This window comes from Poromitra crassiceps (assembly GCF_964638095.1).
Source record: "Poromitra crassiceps genome assembly, chromosome: 12".
Lineage (NCBI taxonomy): Eukaryota > Metazoa > Chordata > Actinopteri > Beryciformes > Melamphaidae > Poromitra > Poromitra crassiceps.
The window spans coordinates 7934078-7954140 of NC_139632.1; the positions used below are offsets into that span (position 1 = coordinate 7934078).

Below are 20063 nucleotides of genomic sequence, written 5' to 3' on the forward strand. Positions count from 1 at the left end.
TGTCGTGGTTTGCAGTGATTTTACAACAGCTACAGTAAGGGGGGGGGGGGGGGGGGTTTACTACATATAGCCTACCTGGTAGGGTTTGAGCAACAACAAAATGCAATAGCGATAATAACAAATAATTGTTCTTCTGCCAAGCAATGTAGTCCTTCAAGCTCAGACCAAAAGTGAATAATCCGTGCAAATAAATCACACTGCAATTAAAAAACCAAACCCATTTATCTTTATGGGGCTAGTTCAGAACAAATAAAAAAAAATGTTCTGGTTTGCTGTGAATAGTCCCATAGAGATAAATTATTATTATTATTATTTTTATTTATTTTTGCTGTGGGTTATTCGCGCAGATTATTCGCTTTTGGACTGAAAAGATCTTTAGTTATCACCACCAGCAGTGTGTAACCATTTAATTCCCATTTTAAATCTTTACTGTCGATGAACATAATTCATGCTAAAAAAATATTTTTTTAAACAATATAGATGAAAGTATACCTGCAGTCGTCTTGCCTTTAAGACAACATCATCCAAAGGTGCATTGTATTTATAGCAGTTGGAGAAGATGAGTCGGACATCAGCAGCAAACTGTTGGGCGTCTGCGTACTTGCGTCGATGCATCTTGTTCTGAGGAAACATGTTGACGTGTCATGATGTAAATATTGGCACATTTGTATGGAGCAGAAAGTCATACACTCCATTTAGATGATCCTCATCAGCAGCATCTTACCTTTATGGTGTGTAAATCCATAGGCTGCCGGATGATGTTGCGGTAGTCGTGCAAGCCCAAGGCGATGACGACAACAGGGTAGTGGAAGGGCCACGCATACGCTATGTGCGTCCTTTCGCGCATCTCCTTCAGCATGGCTTTGCAGTGCTGGAGCTGCACAGAAAGTTTTGGCTGAAAAGAAAGAAAACAACTTGTTTGTTTCTGATAAAACAAGCACATTTCACCGCACACAATGTCACTATTGCCGCAGCAATTTCAGCTTGCTGTTGCTTCAGCGTGCTCTCAACAAGGGGTTTCAATTTCAACTGCTTTACATTTGACAGAATTTCTGCTAAAGTCAGAAGGAGCTGATGCACACCTTCAGTCTCTTAAAGGCAGGTGCGTCGGAGATGCAGTACATATGAGAGAAATAAAGAGGATTCCCGCACACTGTCAATTACTTGCAAAAAAACTTTAAACTTTAATTAACAACGTTTCGGTCTATCGACCTTCATCAGGTTAAAAAAGAAATTAAGAATTTCTGCTAAAAACTGGATCGGGAAGCACAGCATCCGTGACCGCGTTTGATATAACAACAGCCTCGGCCTTCACACACGGCGGCTACCCACCGGCTCACCTCCGCCGGCCGGCCGCCATCTTCCCCACAGCAGCGCCTCCGCTCGTAAATCGAACAAATTAATGCTAGATGACGACACAGACGGACAACCCCGTTTTAACTCCCTGCAGCGCTAAATCACGCACATTATCGGCAAATTGGTCACGTAAAGAAAGTCGCTGCCCGAAAAACAGTCCCGAAAACGGCTACTCAAAAAGTCCGTTAACTTAACGCATGAGAGGTGACTGGGAGAAGCCATCGTTAGCTAACCCAACAAGAAAAAGCAGTTAGCTAAACTTGCATCTGAAAATGACAACATAAACAATCTTTGACTTACCTCAGGCTGCAGCTCCATAGCAAAATCAGTAATTAAATTGAAAGCAATCTGCTTCTTGTCTCGTCTTCGTAACGGCAGGTGCTGCGCAGGTGTCGTCCTCATCTCTCTCCTTCTCATCTCTCTCCTTCTCGACTCTTCAAATCTGGTGATGCGCGCATGCACGACTTGATTGGTCGCGGTCGCGGAAGATGGCCGTGTGGTGCTGTAAGTTATGGAATACTATCAATAGCCTATTTTGTGCATTAGTATTCAATGTTTAAGAGTCATTAGAAGTGCAAGACTAAATGTCAATTATAAGCCAAATACAAATCCATCCATCAATCATTGCACATGTGAGCAAATGTGAGGCGTCTCCCCTCGTTGAACGAAAACAATTCAGTGATGGTTGTGCTGTACCATAGCCTACAGTGTAGTGCACGCACGCACACGCACACACACACACACACACACACACACACACACACACACACACACACACACACACACACACACACACACACACACACACACACACACACACACGCACACACACCTTAAAACAAAGCTTCACACAACACTTCACAAAATGTAGGTTAGCTTATAGCTACAGACTAAGCCTACATTATCTTTATGATTGATTAATAGTTTTCATATTTTTTTTACTAGGGTTGTTGTAGCCTAATGTAGCCTATTGTTTTGATTGATTTCTTACAAAAGGTTTATGAAAAGAAAAGTTAGATTTATGAATGAGATTTTGAAAGTAGGCTAATAGGGTCAAGTTGATGATACAGTATTGATTTGCTTTGGTAGAAGTGTAAAAAAAAAAGCAAAACAATAGGCTACATTTTCATGTGAGAGGGAAAATTCAGAAGCAGAATGTGTTGTGTTTTGGGTGTGACCTATTTTACAGTCTATGCTGGTGACGCGAGGTCACTTGGAGGAGCTGGCCAACCTGCAGGACACGCCCATATAGCTGCAGGACACGCCCATACAGCTGCAGGACACGCCCATACATCTGCAGGACACGCCCATACAGCTGCAGGACACGCCCATACAGCTGCAGGTGAATAGAGAGGGGAGCAGAAACAAGAGTACCATGGGACTTTGCTGAGAAATTATCACAGCAAAAGAATACTAGCTTTCCCTTGCCCTTTAGTTTAACTACTATTGCTGCTACTGCTGGCAGTTATAATGATAATATTGATAATACTTCTTTACTGGCAGTTATAATGATAATATTGATAATACTTCTTACAACATTTGTTTCTGTGATTGGAGTGATCCAGTGAGATTTTTTTATTGCTTATCAACAAGTAACTATTTATGTGTTGGCAGATTGCCAAGCTTGTTGTACCTTTATTTAATGTTTGATATATTAATATAGGAAATATAAACTAGAGAGCATCTTGCAATGGGAGTAGGGGTGGGCGATATGGCAAAAATATCATATCACGATTGTTTTTCAGGCAGGATCACGATCCACGATCTTATCACGATTCTTTTTCATATTGGTTTTTAAGACTATTTTGATGAATTTGATGAAACAACAATAATATCCTATCTGAAAAAAGACGATTTAAAAGTCTTGCGCAGCTGTAAATAAAATGCGTGACCTCCATATGAAGATAAATCTTGCATGGAATCAATGAGGCAACATTTCACTGACATAATTCATCTGAAACCACATTTTCAGCATTACTGCATATAAGAAACAGTGTGGTTTTAGGTTTAGCAAATGGACTGTGCAGGGAGGGGAGCGGCTTTAGGGGGGTCTGTCCCAGGGTGAACCTCTTAGCCCCAAACTGACTCCTGCTGCCTGAAGTGTCTAGTAGTCAGTGTACTGTCTTTTGTGGACCTCTAGTGTTAGTTGAGAGTAGTGCAAGATGTGGTTAGTGTTTGGGCTTCACTGTGGCTGGAATGGATACATCTTACTGTAATGGCACAAAAGAAAACTCAAACCAAAGCAAATTAAACAATTACTACAGTAAACTAATAAGTTCAAGTTTATTTATATAGTACATTTAAACAACCACCAAGTGCTGAACAAGCTACATATATCAAATAAACTAATGTAAGAGTAGGGGCTAAGTAACAAATAGGAATAATAAATGAAAACAATAAAATTAATAAAAGAATTAAAGCACAATAGAAAATGAATTTGAGGTGTCAGCTCAACTCGAGTTGAATGCTACTGAGAAGAGTCTTCAGCAGCGACCACAGTTGTCAGGGGTCTGCACAGTTCTTATATTAACAGGTAGGCTGTTCCAAATATTCAGGACATAAATACACAAATCAATATATGCACGATATAAAATCGAATCAAATGAAGATCGAGAAATTACATTGCTTTCTAGTACATACATGTATGCATGTGATCTGAAATGGCATACTGTAACGTTAAAGTAAGATTTTATACATTTTTGCAAATCCAGCCTAATAAAGTGAATCTATCATGATAAGCAAACCTTCAATGTGAGAATGGCTTGCAGATAACTGCATGGACACTTCTCATAACATACATGTCACTTTCTCTTAAAAGAGAGGAAATGACTTGATGATAAACTATAGCATTTATTTATTTAGCAAGGAAAATGGTAAATACTGTACAAAATACTTAATACTTATGTCAAACTTAACATGCAGTAGTAAAGTGGGCTATAAACTCCATTGGTCTTAAATTTATGCCCTGAGAAATCCTTTACTATCAATCCAAGGCCATGTAGTTTGATAACAGCAGTCTAGTACAAGGTAATAAAAATCTGCTTCGAGAAAACACAGTATTTGCAGTCTTAAACTTTGTAACAATGTATAACTTAATATTTAAATCAGTCTTTTATCTCAACCAATCCACATCGTATTAAGGCTTTACATTTTTTATACATATATATTAAACGAAGCAATCAAACATCATAAAGCCATATGAACCCTTTGTTTTGGCATCCTCTTTGGTAGAACTGGAGTACTGCAGAGAAAATGCCATGCCTTGCCCCCCCCCTCACCCTCCACACTCCAACCCCCTTCTCTTGTTTAAATCTCATTTATTTTTAAGTGTAGTACAGTGGTGTCGTTTCTAAACATCTGAATTGTTGTCCTGATTTATCAATCTTTCTTTGGATGTGATCACAATTTGATTGTCTCTAGCTGGACTTGGCAAAACAAAGCTGTTCTTAGAATTCAAATTCTCTCTCTCTCTCTCTTTCTCGGTCTATCTCTATCCCTCTCAGACCTCCAGACTGACACTGGGGCCATTGCTGGTCCCCTCCAGCGGCGTAATCTCTGTGGGGCTACTGGACAAAAAGTCGCATTCATCCCTGCCATCTGCCACCAATGGTGCACTCTCTGCTTCCCCCTGTTGTTGAGCGGCGGTAGTGCTGGCGGGCTGCTCGGCCTGTTTCTCCTCCGCCTGCTCTGCTGTCTGGGTTTCCTGGGTCGGGATGGTTTCATTGACAATGTCGATGGAGTCTGCTGCTGCTGCGGAGGGGGCAGGCATGGAGTCTGCTGCTGCTGCTGCTGCGGAGGGGGCAGGCATGGAGTCTGCTGCTGCTGCTGCGGAGGGGGGGGCAGGCATGGAGTCTACTGCGACAGCGGCGGGGGCAGACACAGCTTTCACGTCTCCGTTCTGCACGGGGAAGGCCCCCTCCAGCGCCTCATACAGGAACTGGTACTGCTCCTGTCAGGTGTTGAGTGGAAACACACACGTGTAGCACTGAAGATACATTGTTGCCTTTTCATGCATTTCATATTATAACGGTAGGCCTTACATTCACATTCACATTGCAGGCCTTTATCCAGAACCACTTGCTGCAACGAGTGCAACAGAAGAAAACAACAGCTTTCATTCTTTACAACCGACACTACAAGCACAACTGCAACATGCGTTGTGTCGACAGTTCTGGCAGCAAGGCACAAGCCACCGCAGGAGACGTATAAACAGATACTGAAACGAATAACTTCTAGTCTCGCTATGACGCATGCAAGATACTCTTTTCTCTTTAAAGGGACAGCTCACCCTAAAATCCAAAATACATATATTCTCTCTCACCTGTAGTGCTATTTATCCATCTCTATTGTTTTGCGTTAGTTGCCTGAGTTTTGGAGATATCGGCCGCAGAGTTTCTGCCTTCTCTCCAATACAATGGAACTGGATGGCACTCGGTTTGTGGTGCTCGAAGCGCCAAAAAAAACAATTTGACAGACAAAAAGTCATGTGTAAATTAGGTGCATCATGACCCCGTTACTCAAGATAATCCACAGACCTTGTTATGAGCAGTTTCATGGAGGAACTATTTTCTTTTGACCGAACTACACCCGCTAGCTGCTAGCTAGTTCCTACATGAGACTGCAAAAGAAAATAGTTCCTACATGAGGCTGCTCACAACAAAGTCTGTGCATTATCTTGAGTAACCGGGTCATGATTTCTGGAAATTGACAATGCTGTTGAGTTTTTCAAATGTATTTTTTTGGTGCTTCAAGCACCACAAGCCGAGTGCCATCCAGTTCCATTGTATTCAAGAGAAGGCAGACATCTCTGCGGCCGATATCTCCAAAACTCAGGCAACTATCCCAAAACGATAGAGATGGATAAATAGCACTATGGGTGAGAGGGAATATACTGTATGTATTTTGGATTTTAGGGTGAGCTGTCCCTTTAACCTTTGCAGGAATAGGAAATAATATCATTGTGTGTCCCATCAGTCATAATAAGCATATTCAGAAGAGACGTCCCGCCGACGGCTGACCTGTGATGCTTTCGACTGCTGCTGCGAGTTAAAGCCCTGAAATGTCTTTTTGTGAGTGTTTCTCTTTTCTTACCAGGCTGGCCAGCATGCCTTGCCTCTCCTTGCGCAGTGCCTTGGCCACTTGGAAAACGTCCAGCAGCTTCTCAGTCTGAGCGCTGTCCAGCAGGTTCCACAGGGCGCAGAAGACACCCGAACGGGACGAGCCATCACTGAGGAGAGGGAGCGTGGGGGAAAAGGGGGTTATGATTACACTATGATTACACGTAAGCTTAATTTATACTTATTATAAAGTGTCGCTCAGCAGCACATGGTCGCAGACGAAAAAGAAAGTGTCTCTCATGGTGTTGCATTTATACTTCGGAGGGCGTTCGCCTCGGTCCAACGGTCACGTGACACTCGAACGCTATAGACCAAATCACCGTGACGTCACCATGTAAACAAATTTACTTCCGGGTACCACTTGGGGAAGGCGGCAGGTTTAAATGTGCGTGTTGTCAAATAAATGCTGTCAAACCCTCTCGTTGTTTTCGGCCGACTACTTTCAATTTAAATGGTTAAACGGTTGGTAAACATGCTTGTCCGACGTATCTAGCCTTTCTTCTGTGTTTGTTTTATGTAGTGTTAGCTAGCTAATAATGTTTGTTTGTCTGTCAAACTCGCTGTTTTTTTGCAGACTCGTAACCTCGCGTCACCAGGCTCTTCTCGGCGAGAGCAGACTCGTTAACGTTACAGACAGAGCTACCGACGCCACGTTAATTTAATTTAGCGTCAAGTCTACTCTGGTCTGGTCCAACAGGTAAATAAGCTAGTCTGGTCTCCACTAACGTTAGTGAAAGTGTTGTTATGAATGATATTAAACAACAACACAACACGGACGAACCATTTTTGTCTTCTTTGTCTGTTTTTGTCTTCAACACGTCAGTTTGTGCCGTTCACCGCCATTATAATGTGTGGACCCAGGGGTACCCGGAAGTAAATGTAAACATCCCGCTGATTTGGTCTATAAGGCAGCTGCAGACAGTCAAGAGAAGAGAGGGAACGAAATGCACAGTGAAACCACCTCGGAGGCTAGATGTAACGTACTTGGCTGCAGCCGCATATAAACAGCACACAACCACACAACTCACCTCCTCTCTCTCTGGGAAATTGGTCACGACGTTCTTTGTGATTTTCACGAAGTCATACATCAAGGACAGGCTGATAAAAATAGCGGGAACACGTTCATTCATTTCAATCGAGCGAAAACTAGCGCGTGGACCGCAACCAAAACAAGGAAGTCAAGCGCGTGCCGTCTATATAGCCAATCAGACTTGCGCGATACTATGACGTAGTCAGCGACACTAGACATTTCACCAGGTAGCAGACACTGCTCGCCGACTCAAGTCCTCATTTCTGTCGGCGACCGTTTCAAAAGTGTCAGCAGACGAAGCATAAATTGGGCTTCAGTCATTCTCTTGGCCTGCCTATTCTACCATGCCTCAGGTGGGAGGCTATCACAGGGCTAACACACATAGATAGACACTCATGTTCACCTATGGCTAATTTTCAGTCTCCAATCTGCCTGAGTTGGGATGATGGAGGGGGGGGGGGGTGCTCTCTTAATGTTATCTCAACATTTATAGGATGAATTGAAAAAGACTGCACACTGCCTCTGATAATTCAACGGCTCCAACAGAAACACAACTAATGTACTGTAATACGGTATATCACAATGCAAAATACTGCGATAATAACACTGCTTTGTCATCATGGCTTAATTGGCTTGAGAAGGTGGCTTCTCGGTGGTTGTAGCTGAAACGTGTTGTGACACTGGTTGCTTGCTCGTTGTACCGGCCTTCATCGTTCAGCAGTTAAAAACACAAGTGGGTGGAAATTGTGATGGGTGGGGAGTTTTAGTTCTGTGTGGTCTGGAAAGTGTTCAAACAAACTGGCAATCAGCCAGCAGCGAGCACACTCACCGGTATTTTTAAAGTTTCGGTGCACGGCACAGGAGAATACTTAGTAGGAGAAGGAGAGCCAGCACACAAACCGTCCATGGTTGTACCTGGTGAAAACTGGAATAAATCTAACGAAAGGACATTTTGTGTGCTGGCTCTCCTGGTCTGGAAAGTGACACTTGAAAGCCAGAAATCTCATTAGTTGTGTTGTGTGCGAAGTGATTGTTGAGGTTTTCTTTTTTTAAAGGGATACTCCACTTTTTCTTTTAGAGTTTAGCTCATTTGCCACATCCCCCCCCCCCATAACCAAGATACACCATGCCTTACCTGCACTCTCCATGCAGTCTACAGTGAGCTACAGTCGTGAAGTTAGTTAGTATCGACATAGAATGGAGGCTAATGGTACAGCTGTTAAACATTCCCTAAAACACACATATCATGGCGTCAAAATACATGTTGTGCTTCGGGTACTCACCACACGATGAAATATTAATCCAAAATGCACATAATCTGTCTTTTTGGAAGGAAAAGAGGTCGGCGGCCATGTTTGAAAAGTCGTGCCGGCCACCTCTTTTCCTTGTGTGGTGAGTACCCGAAGCACAACATGTATTTTGGCGCCGTGCGATGTGTGTTTCGGCAGATTTTTAACAGCTGTACCATTACCCTCTATTCTATGGCGATACTAACTAACTGTAGCTCACTGTAAACTGCGTGGACAGTGCCGGTAAGGCATGGTGTATCGTGGTTATGTGGGGGGGATGTGGCAAATGAGCTAAACTCCCGAAAAAGTGGAGTATCCCTTTAAATCAACATCCATCAGATACTGTATATAGATTTTTTAAATCAAGTTTTTTCTGAAAAATTTCTCCCCAATTGTACTTGACCATTTCCCCCTGCGGTCCCGGTCATTGCTCCACTCAGCGTGGAGTCTTTCTGGCAGGACGTAGCGCGTGGGAGGGTCACGCTATTCCCCCAGTTCCCCTCCCCAAACAAGCTCCCCGAGCGACCACAGGAGGCACTAGAGAGCAACGACCAATACACATACCGCTAATCTGGCTTCCCTCCTGCAGACACGGCCAAAATGTGCCTGTGATGCACCCTTTAAGATCCCCCCCCCTCAGAGCACATGTCGTGTGAAGTGGTCTGACCTGCAGTGGATCACTATGGACACGCGGCTCTCTGACTTGCTGCTGCTGCTGGTGCTGGGGCCACAGGTCTGCTTGATGCTCTTGATCATGTCTGTCAGATCCTGCGTTTTCTCCGGCAGCTCTCGGTTTGCCCACTTCAGGAAGTGGAACTGTTTCACTTGCCGACTCTCTTTCCTCTGTGGGTGAAAGTGGTGCGGGGTTCAGCAAAGCATGTGAAGGGAAACGGCCCAACCCATCACAGGGCTGCCACAGAAACTCATCAAGCCAAATGCATCTGATACTCATTCATATTGCGGCCAATCTGGGAACCCAGAGTCTATTTTTATTTGAAAAATAGACTCTGGGACAGCCCTACCGTTTTTCCCAGCTTCCTGTACAGAGCGCCTCTCTTGCCACCGTCACTTCCTCTTCCGCGTCCGTGCTCCACTGTTTACAGTCTGAATAGCAACTTGTGCCACGATTTTCCAGTAATTTTCCACTGTTGTTGTAAGACGAATTGACGTCTTCTATGCAGTTTTAACATTATTAGTGAATAGCCGAAATGGAGGCGGAAAAGGACAGCGTCCATTTCGACTATTTGCTAATAACGTTAACGCATAAACACACTGCGTAGAAGACGTCAACTCGTCTCACAACAACAGTGGAAAATTACTGTAGAGTCGCGGCGCGAGTTGCTATTTAGACTGTAAACAGTGGAGCACGGACGCGGAAAAGGAAGTGACGGTGGCAGGAGAGGCGCGCTGTACAGGAAGCTGGGAAAAAAGGTAGGGCTGTCCCAGAAAAAGAGTCTATTGAAAAATAGACTCTGGGTTCCCACATTGTATTGCGGCAGACGTTTTCTTGGCCATGAAAAGCGAAGCCTGAACAGCAGCAGAGCGAGTCGCTGGCCAGTTACCTTGGCATGGCGGATCAGCATTGTGCGGGTGATGAACGCTGCGGAGCTGTCTGTGGCTGTCAGCTCCACCTCAATGTCCCCAAAGCTCTTCTTCTCATTGTCCCAGTAGGCAGAGCAACACTCCTATCAACAACAAGGTACACACAATAAGGACCTAATTGGGTAACACTTGATGATAACCTGCACACTATTAAAATGATGTCAGCGGGCGTCCGTGGCTGACATGACCCTCTTTCATGAGGCTGTAGCTGGAGTCATTTTTAAAGCTAGAGCTTTAGAGCTAGAGCCTGGTATCATATGAACAGTGTTGGGAGTAACTAGTTACTAAGTAACTAGTTACTGTAACTTAACTACTTTCTTCAGTAACTAGTAATCTAATTACTTTTTCAAATTCAGTAACTCAGTTAGTTACTAAAATAGTAACTGGGCTAGTTACTAGTTACTTTAGGACATGAAAATAACGGACAACTTCAGAGGATTACCCAGTTTCTGATCCTCAGACCTAGTCCGGGGAGAGAGCTGCAGCCAGAGCCCCAGAGGCTAAGGACCTTGATAGGCTATAAGCCTCCCCAATAAGCGAATGTTCAATGCCACACTGTGGCACAGCAACACTAACATAATGTGAGCATTAATAACAATCGAAGCAGACTTTTAAAAGTAACGCAAAAGTTACTTTCCCTAGTAACTAATTACTTTGAAGTAACTGGTAACTTTAAAGTAATTAAATTACCTTTTGAGAGAAGTAACTAGTAACTGTAACTAATTACCAATTTTCAGTAACTTTCCCAACACTGCATATGAAACTAGAAGACCTAAGACATCCATTGGTATCAGCATGGGTTATATGTGTACCCACAAGTCTGCCCTTTACAGATAATGTAGCATTTTTTAAAGCCTTGGCCGGTATGAGTTTAAATAAAAAAAAGTTGTTAATTTTCAATTTTGTAATTAATCCAAGGCTTTGAAAAAGCGAGCTTATCTGTAAGGATGAGACTCGTGGGTACCCATGGAACCCATTCTCATCCAGATATCTCGAGGTGAGAGGTCAAGGGACCCCCTTTGAAAATGGCCATGCCAGTTTTTCCCTCACCAAAATTTTGCCTAAATTTGGAGCGTTATTTAGCGCCCTGGCCGACAAGCTAGCAGGACAGCCCACTAAAGCCTCTGAAAGACAGTTAGGGTTAGGGTGACCAATCCGACACCCCTGGCCATCCCCTAGACACACCCCATGTAATTAGGTAGTTAGTAGTTGTTAGTTAAGTACTTTCTGTGACCTCATCTAAGTGAGGACTATCTACATTCTACAGTATGCCTTACAAAGCATTTATAAATGAGATTAAATACAATCATTAAATACGATATAGATTAGTTTATTTATCAGGAATAAAACATTTTTGTGTTTATGAATTGCTTACTAATGTATGAACAATGCTTTATAAATGATGAATTAAGTATTTACTAATACTTAACTAAGGCTTAATAGTGTGCAGTTATAAAGTGTTACCCATAATGGTATGGATGCATGAATAATACTAGTATGTATGTATGTATGTATGTATGTATGTACAGTATGTATGTATGTATGTGTACACTTGCAGTCAAAAGTTTGGACGTGCATTTTTCTTTCATTTTTACTATTTTTCCACATTTTATAATAATAGTAAAGACACCAACACTATGAAATAACACATGAATGAATTATGCAGTGACCAAAAAAGTGTTAAACATAAACAAATCAAAAGTATTTTATATTTTATATTCTTTAAAGTAGCCAGGCTTTGCCTTGGAAAGGCAGCAGAAGCCTTTAGAGCAAAATGGATTTAAGATCATGAAAAAGGTACATTCAATCACATAATGTATAAACTCTCGACTGGTAGTGTATATGTACTAAATGTACGTATATGTATACAAGTGCATATTGATGTTTGAAAGTGTTTATGCATATCTATATCTATACAGCGACTACACCATGTGACCATATATGTGGGTGGGTGCTTGCTGCTATGGTTCATTTCTATGCAGGTATAAAATGCATGCTATCTCAGGCACCTTCTCGCCCTCATTGCAGTCGGACAGCATGACGATAGTGGTGGCTTTCTTCTGGTAAACCATGGACCAGAAGTCAGCCGTGGTGTCTGGCAGCGGGCCCTGGGCTGTGATCAAGCTGCGTGGGCTCCAGTAGCCCTGCGGGGGCGACAGAACACATGATCTATTGTTGTGCACCGTCCCCACAAATAGAGTTTGTCTTAATTTAATTAGATGATGTTGTTTTTTTATATCTTCATCTGGCTCCGCGAGAGGTGGGAGTTAATTTAGACTATAAGTGAGAGAACACCTGCTGCAACAAGAAACACAGTTAGAGAATTTGTCACCAGAGTAGTCATTTAAATGTACAATACAATCCGGTGTGTGCGGCTGAAAGTGTCAATACGGGAACATACGTCAATGTGGGAGGCGTTGATGTATTTAGTGGACTCCTCGTCCTCTTCGTCCGATGAGTCGTCCTCCTCGTCGTCCTGGTCACTCTCATCGTGACTGCTTCCGTCATCTAGCTTCACCAGCACTCGGTTGTAGTCGTCTGAAAGTGGCATTTTGTGGCTATGTTACAACTTCTATGCCAATTCTTTTTGTTGATAGATTGGGGGTGTTTGAGGCCATCTCTGACACCTTTATTCATACCGCCTTACTGGGAAAGCTTCTCTACTATGTACTGTATGTGTGTTTATTATACAGATCTGCAAGGGTAGTATATACATGAACATACTACTGTACCATTGACGTCTATCCATAGTGTAAAATGTCTTCTAAACCAGGACAGGACACGAAAAATGATCTAATCTTCTCTGTGCTGAGCTGATACTCACATGGGATCACAGACGCAAAGCGATTCTTCTTCTTGTTTTCCTCTGTGATCCCTGTGTTGAATGTCCTCCAGTTTGTGTACTTGGGGAGTCTCTGAATTGCAACACAGAATAAAAGAGTTTTCATGGTTAATGTTCAAGATTCATTTCCTGCACATTACAGAATAAAAGAGTTTTCATGGTTAATGTTCAAGATTCATTTCCTGCACATTACAGAATAAAAGGGGGAAGAAGAGAGAGTAGAAGAGAGGGGAGTATTACTGTCATACACTTACAAAATTCCTTATACAATTATACAAAATTAGAAAGCGAGACATTTCGGACTACAGAGGCCTCTTGTTTTGTCTACTGTATATAAAGATGTTATCTTTGGACGTCTTTTTTTGAGTGCATGTGTCCAACTTTTATAGTTGCCTTGATGCTGTCTCTTGGCCAAGAACGTTTTTGATCTCAGTCCGACTACCTGGTGAAATAAAGGGTCAATAAAATGACTTTTATCATTAAAAAAAAAAAGTGTCTTACCTCGAACTCCTCCTGTATGAGACTAGGCTCATTGCTGGAGCTTCTCTCTTTGAGCGTGCACAGTGTGCTGTGGAGCTCAGGCAGGGTGATCTCCGTCTCTCCAAACTGGTTGTGCTCTATCAGTGCCTGGTGAATCAGGATGTACTGGGCCTGCATGACGACACAAGGCACGTATGGAGACAGAACAAGCAGTGAATGTGCAATCCACATCTTAACTGTCTCAAAGCTTCAAAAGTATTTCTGTTCCTGCTCCTTATCTCCTCCCTACAACTTTGAACATTCAGATTCACAAACACACGCACATGCATGTAGGCTATGCTGCAAAAACACAAATCACACACAGCTGAAATATGATCTAAAATGACATGTTACCTCCACTTGAACCATGAGACACCTCTGCCTGCGGAGGCTGACGATGTAGCCGTAGATGTCGACTCTGCCCTCTGCCTCCAGACCCTCCATCATGGCATCAATGGCGGCGTAGGTGCCTGTCCTGCCCACGCCCGCACTGCACATGCAGAGAAACCACATGGTACATTTGACTGCAAACATCTCAGTGCCAAGCAAGGGCAAGGTTGAGAATGAGCTCGGAGGTGAAGAGAGGTGATCTGGATGTCCAGTAGATATACAGTATAGGGAGGAACAAAAACACTTGACTGAAGCTGCTGTATGTGGACTGTGTGGAAAAAGTGCCTAAGGACTGTGGACATTCATAAAAACGTGCTCTCCCCAATTGGGAGTACATGGTTAGGGAGGTTACATTAAATTACAGTAGATTACATTATGTCATTTAGCTTTAGCAGACGGTTTTGTCCAAAGCGATTTACAATACAATAATGTTGGAAATAAGTGTTCTCTTACATGTTATTCCATGGATTCTTTTAAAATGTTCTATAGCCATGAATAAAATCAATCGATCGACTGATCAATCAATCAATTCATCAATCAATCAATAATACATTTTGTCAGCAATAGTTCAACCAACCAAGCTAAGATTCTTAAAAAGGAATAAGTAGCATTTGTTCTTTTTTTTGTTAAGGTTAAGAAGTACAGAATGTACAGTCCGGTCTCAGAATCCTCAAAGGAAAAACAAGTGTTGATTTGGACATTTTGAATGGACTTGTATGTAGTGTACCTGCAGTGGACTTGTATGTAGTGTACCTGCAGTGGACTTGTACACTGGACTTGTATGTAGTGTACCTGCAGTGGACTTGTATGTAGTGTACCTGCAGTGGACTTGTATGTAGTGGACCTGCAGTGGACTTGTATGTAGTGTACCTGCAGTGGACGACGATGGGGCCGCTGAAGAAGTTCTTGAAGGCGTTGACGCGCCGCCTCAGCTTCAGGAGGAGGTGCGGCTCTCCTGGGACGCCGTGGTCTGGCCAGCTGATGAACTGGATTTGGGTCACCTCCCTCTCCGAGTTCTTTTCCTTCTTCTGAAGACACACACACACACACACACACACACACACGCGTGCACACACACACACACACACACGCACACACCGAAACGGGAACCAAAATTGTGTCAGGGCAGATTGCAGCTCCGCAGCTCTTAACAAGACATAAGCAGTGACTGCGGCACTTCCGTTGCTCTCTACAAATCTTTGATGGAGACTCACGTTGGCCACGCTGAGATGGCGGATGGTGTAATCAGGACAATGGTCCTCTCCATTCAGTTTCACTATAAACTCCTCATAGATCTCCGTCTCCCGCTCCGGAGATGGCCAGTACTGTGAACACTTGATCTGCAGGACAACAGGTCAGAGGAACAAACACAGTTGGTCGGTCAGTCCACAAAAAGTTCACCAACCTTTGGTCGCCATAGTTTTTCACCCAAGGAGGCTGAAATTTGGCATGGAGGTCCAGCACAATAAAGCAGGTGCAGGAACCAAAAACAGTCAAACGTAAAAAAGAAAGAAGGTCCGCACACTGAGCTCCCGTTTACCTTTTAATTAGCCATCCAACGACAGTGACATGAAAATACATAGAAAGACGCCATGTTTAAATACACCTGTGGCCCGGTCATGTGACATGTCACATGATCTCGGAAAAGTTACATAGTAGACAATACATTGACAATACAAAAACATGTTCATACAAACATCAAATATATACAGCTATACTACAGCAAATATAGATCAGACCCCTAGAGCACAGAAAAGACAAGACATCAGGCCAAATGGCCGTCTTAAGCTAAAACTGGCTAGGTCTAAATAGTCGCCCCCTCACACTTTCTCAGGCAAATCCCCTCAGGCAATTACAGATGTGGAAATTGTCATCAGTGCCATTTTACATACAAAACCAAGACCTTCAACCATCCACACTCTGGAAAATAATTTATTATCAAAGGACTAAAACACAGAATGTCATCTACATGCTGCAATGTCCCTGTGGTCTTGTTTACATTGGAAAAACTAGAGCCCTCAAAACTCGTATCACCGAACACAGGTGTGCAATCCGTAATCATGATCCATCTAACCCTGTAGCTGTCCACTTCACAGAAGCACGACACAATATATCCACGCTCAGATACATCGGCATTGAGGCTGCCCACTGCCCCCGGAGGGGAGGCCACCTTGACTCTGAACTTTTCTGGATCTACACACTGGATAGCCTCACCCCTAGAGGTCTCAATGAGGATTTCAGCATAAAAGCTTTTCTTTAACTCTCTTGGTCCTGTTGAGATATTTACATCTGTCATGATCTATTTCTGTGTTTCTATTCTGTGCTGCTGCTATTTTGAACTTTAATAACTGTTGTGGTCTCCTGTGCTGCTCGTTGTAATTCTAATGTTGCTTATCGCTTACAGTGAGAGCTTACTGGATATGAATCCTTGGTATATTCTTTAGGGTCATTCTTTCAAATATAGAGACGCCTATTTAGACCTAGCCAGTTTTAGCGTATGACGGCCATTTGGCCTGATATCTTGTCTTTTCTGTGCTCTAGGGGTCTGATCTATATTTGCTGTAGTATAGCTGTATATATTTGATGTTTGTATAAACATGTTTTTGTATTGTCAATGAATGGATTGTCTACTATGTAACTTTTCCGGGATCATGTGACATGTCACATGACCGGGCCACAGGTGTATTTAAACATGGCGTCTTTCTATGTATTTTCATGTCTGAGGAAGAGCGTGAGCTCGAAACGTCACTGTGTTGGATGGCTAATTAAAAGGTAAACGGGAGAACGTCCTACCATGACTTCATGGCTTCTTCCAGCCCATCCCTGTAGACCAGTGGTTCTCAAATGGGGGTCCGCGGACCCCCAGGGGTCCGTGGCACTTTGCCAGGGGGTCCGCGAAAAGTTTTCAGGTAATTTTTTTTCTTTTTTCTTTTTTAATTAAAAAAAAAAATGCTACATGTTACTTATTCCTTCTCAAACTACTTCCTACATGGTGCTAGTCTATCAAAATATCTTGGCTGTCTGATTGTGTTGCATAGTGGTTTTCTGTACTGTTGACAAATTGTGATATTGCAAGTCGCTTTGGACAAAACAAAAGTGTCTGCTAAATGACGTAATATAAATGTAATGTAATAAAAAAATATATATAGATATATATTTTTTTGCAAAATCTTCATAGTTCAACGAAAATAGTTTATGCTTTAAATCTAAAATGGTTCATGGATTACATTCTAATAACAAACCTATCAAATTAAAAGTCAAGCACGTTACCGTGGAAACAATTAAGCTTAGCCCAAAATCACAAATCAGAATGAGGGGGTCCCCGGTATATTTTCTATCTTGTAAGGGGTCCTTGGCTGAAAAACATTTGAGAACCTCTGCAGACATACCAATGAAACAATTCAATGAATGGGACCGAATGATTTCCAGATTCATATGGGGAGGAAAGAAACCTAGGGTGCGCTTTAAAACATTACGATTATCAAAAGGAAAAGGAGGTATGTCTCTTCCATGTCTGGAGGATTACTATAAGGCGGCGCAGCTGCGATACCTGGTCTGTTGGTGTAACAACACATACGAGGCTAAATGGAAAGACATAGAACTGGGCCAATTAGATATCCCCCTTCAATCCTTGTTAGGCGAGAAGTTTGCTCAATCCATGTATTTCGACAGGTTGAGCAATTGGACTGTGGTACCTCTTAATATCTGGTTCAAAATGTGTAAAAATGTAAAACTAGAGAGAGACGCACGTCTATTAAAATGGGTGGCATATGACAGGGATTTTTTGCCAGCACAGATGGATCTGAGGTTTCAACAATGGGTCCGGAAGGGCATCACATCAAATTGTTTGATTTGAAAAAACACAAATTTGGAAAGCTTCCAATACTTTATTGACACCCACAACTTCGAAAAAGAAGACTTCTATAGATATTTTCAGCGTAGATATCATTTCAATAGAAATATAAAAATGACTGAGGAAGCTGAAGGGAATCTGGTTAATGTTTTTATAGATGCATATAAGGGCAAAGCTCACAAGAAACTAGTATCAAGAATGTACTCATACAGTATATACAGTTCTCCAGGAATCACTCTACCCTATATGTAAAGGCTAAATGGGAAAAACAAGCAGACATAACCATAACAGAGGACGAATGGTTAAACATGTGTGATATGCAATTCACCACCTCCAGCTCTGGCCAATGGAGAGAATTTTCATGGAACAACCTTATCCGATTTTTTATTACTCCAAGAAGAAAATATTTACAGAACGATAGACTAGAATCCGGTAATTGCTGGAGACTATGCAATAATTCAATGGCTGATCACTATCACATATTTTGGAAATGCCCAGCAATCCAAGATTACTGGTTAAAAATAATCTCAGAGATCAAATTAATACTGGGTTTTGAAATAGATGACAGTTTTGGCACTATATAGCTGGGGAATATACCAATCGAATTTAATCCCCAAGATAAATACCTCCTCAAAATACTTCTTGTAGCCAGCAAAAAAACAAAAACAAGAAAATGGCTAAACCAGGACCCACCAACAAAAAAAGAGTGGATAGCAATTGTACAGGAAATATATGAGATGGAAAAGCTGACCTTCTATCTAAGAATAAGTAAGGAGAAATTTGATGGGTTCTGGTCCAAATGGTTGGCGCATATGAGTATTGGAAGAGCTTCCACTCCCATTTAGCCTCGGACATGCTCGTTTGGCCCATGTGTATTATCACATCGAATGTATTATATATTATACATGTGTACGTCTCGCTCCCTTTTTTCTCTATTTTTCGTTCTCTACTTCTCTCTCTCTCTGAAGTCGATTGGATCCAACATAACTTAACACAAAGCTAACTATTGAAAAACGAAGAATTGCTCTGTAACACCCATGATGATGACCTGAATGTTTGTTGTTTTTTGTTTGTTTTTTATTTTTTGTTTGTGTTTGGATTCGTAAAAATGTTGTCAATCTTGTGGAGAAGTGTTGGAATTTGATGCAAACATTCTGTTCTAAAATAAAAACCTTAAAAATAAAGTTACAAAAAAAGAGAGGGTAAACGGGAGCTTTTTTACGTTTTACTGTTTTTGGTCCCTGCACCTGCTTTATTATTGTGTTGGATGTGTGCGACTGCCTCTTTACTACTTTGATTAGCGGTTAAGTCATCCTTTAAGATTTGTAGCCACATACGCACAACTCTTGTTTTTTATTCTGTCAGTTTGTATTAATGTTTTATTAATGATGTCATTTCCACCTGCTGCATCCTGACATGACTGTAGCCTACAGGACAGGTAGTTTCATGTCAACATAAACAAAGTCAACAAAATACTTCTGTTCTTACCCTGTTTCCCTCTACACAGCGGGTTACCATGACGATGATAGAGGACTGTTGCTCCCATACCATCCTCCAGAAGTCACTCACGGTTTCATCCTTCGGCCCTACAACGCGCGCACGCACGCACACGCGCACGCGCACACACACACACACACACACACACACACACACACACACACACACACACACACACACACACACACACACACACACACACACACACACACACACACACACACACACACACACACACACACACACACACACACACACACACCATTAGCCTTAACCATAAATATCCAGTGCAGTTATTAGGTGTGTAAAGAATATGAGAACACTGCTTTACCTTGAGCTGCAATGTACTTCTTGCATTCCTTGAATCCCTGCAGTAAGAAAGCAATTGATGTTCAGCAGGTGTGTATTGAAATTGAACAGTCAGGCACTTTGCTTACCACAGATACCACTAAAAAACATGTGCTGTTCCACACTGGTGTGTATTATAGTATTTATGATTGTAGGTGTTGTATTTTATGCTTTTTTACTTAAATTAGATTATGTACATGCATGTGTATCAGATTTACAT

General features: G+C 42.2%; 1 protein-coding gene across 3 annotated transcripts in view; it reads right to left on the reverse strand.

The window, feature by feature from the left end:
• Window positions 1–3622: 3622 nt before the first annotated feature.
• Window positions 3623–20063, reverse strand: part of ptprc (protein tyrosine phosphatase receptor type C) — a 43386-nt gene continuing 26945 nt past the window's right edge. For all 3 annotated transcript variants that reach the window (XM_083647929.1, XM_083647930.1, XM_083647928.1), the window contains 13 exons: window positions 19827–19863; window positions 19487–19584; window positions 15360–15485; window positions 15016–15173; window positions 14110–14245; window positions 13738–13887; window positions 13219–13309; window positions 12796–12932; window positions 12404–12538; window positions 10355–10477; window positions 9460–9635; window positions 6448–6583; window positions 3623–5305 (listed from right to left, as the gene is read on the reverse strand). In XM_083647929.1, the coding sequence (XP_083504055.1) occupies window positions 4856–5305; window positions 6448–6583; window positions 9460–9635; window positions 10355–10477; window positions 12404–12538; window positions 12796–12932; window positions 13219–13309; window positions 13738–13887; window positions 14110–14245; window positions 15016–15173; window positions 15360–15485; window positions 19487–19584; window positions 19827–19863 (1953 nt within the window). In that variant the 3' untranslated portion in view covers window positions 3623–4855. The remainder of the gene's footprint in view (window positions 5306–6447; window positions 6584–9459; window positions 9636–10354; window positions 10478–12403; window positions 12539–12795; window positions 12933–13218; window positions 13310–13737; window positions 13888–14109; window positions 14246–15015; window positions 15174–15359; window positions 15486–19486; window positions 19585–19826; window positions 19864–20063) is intronic.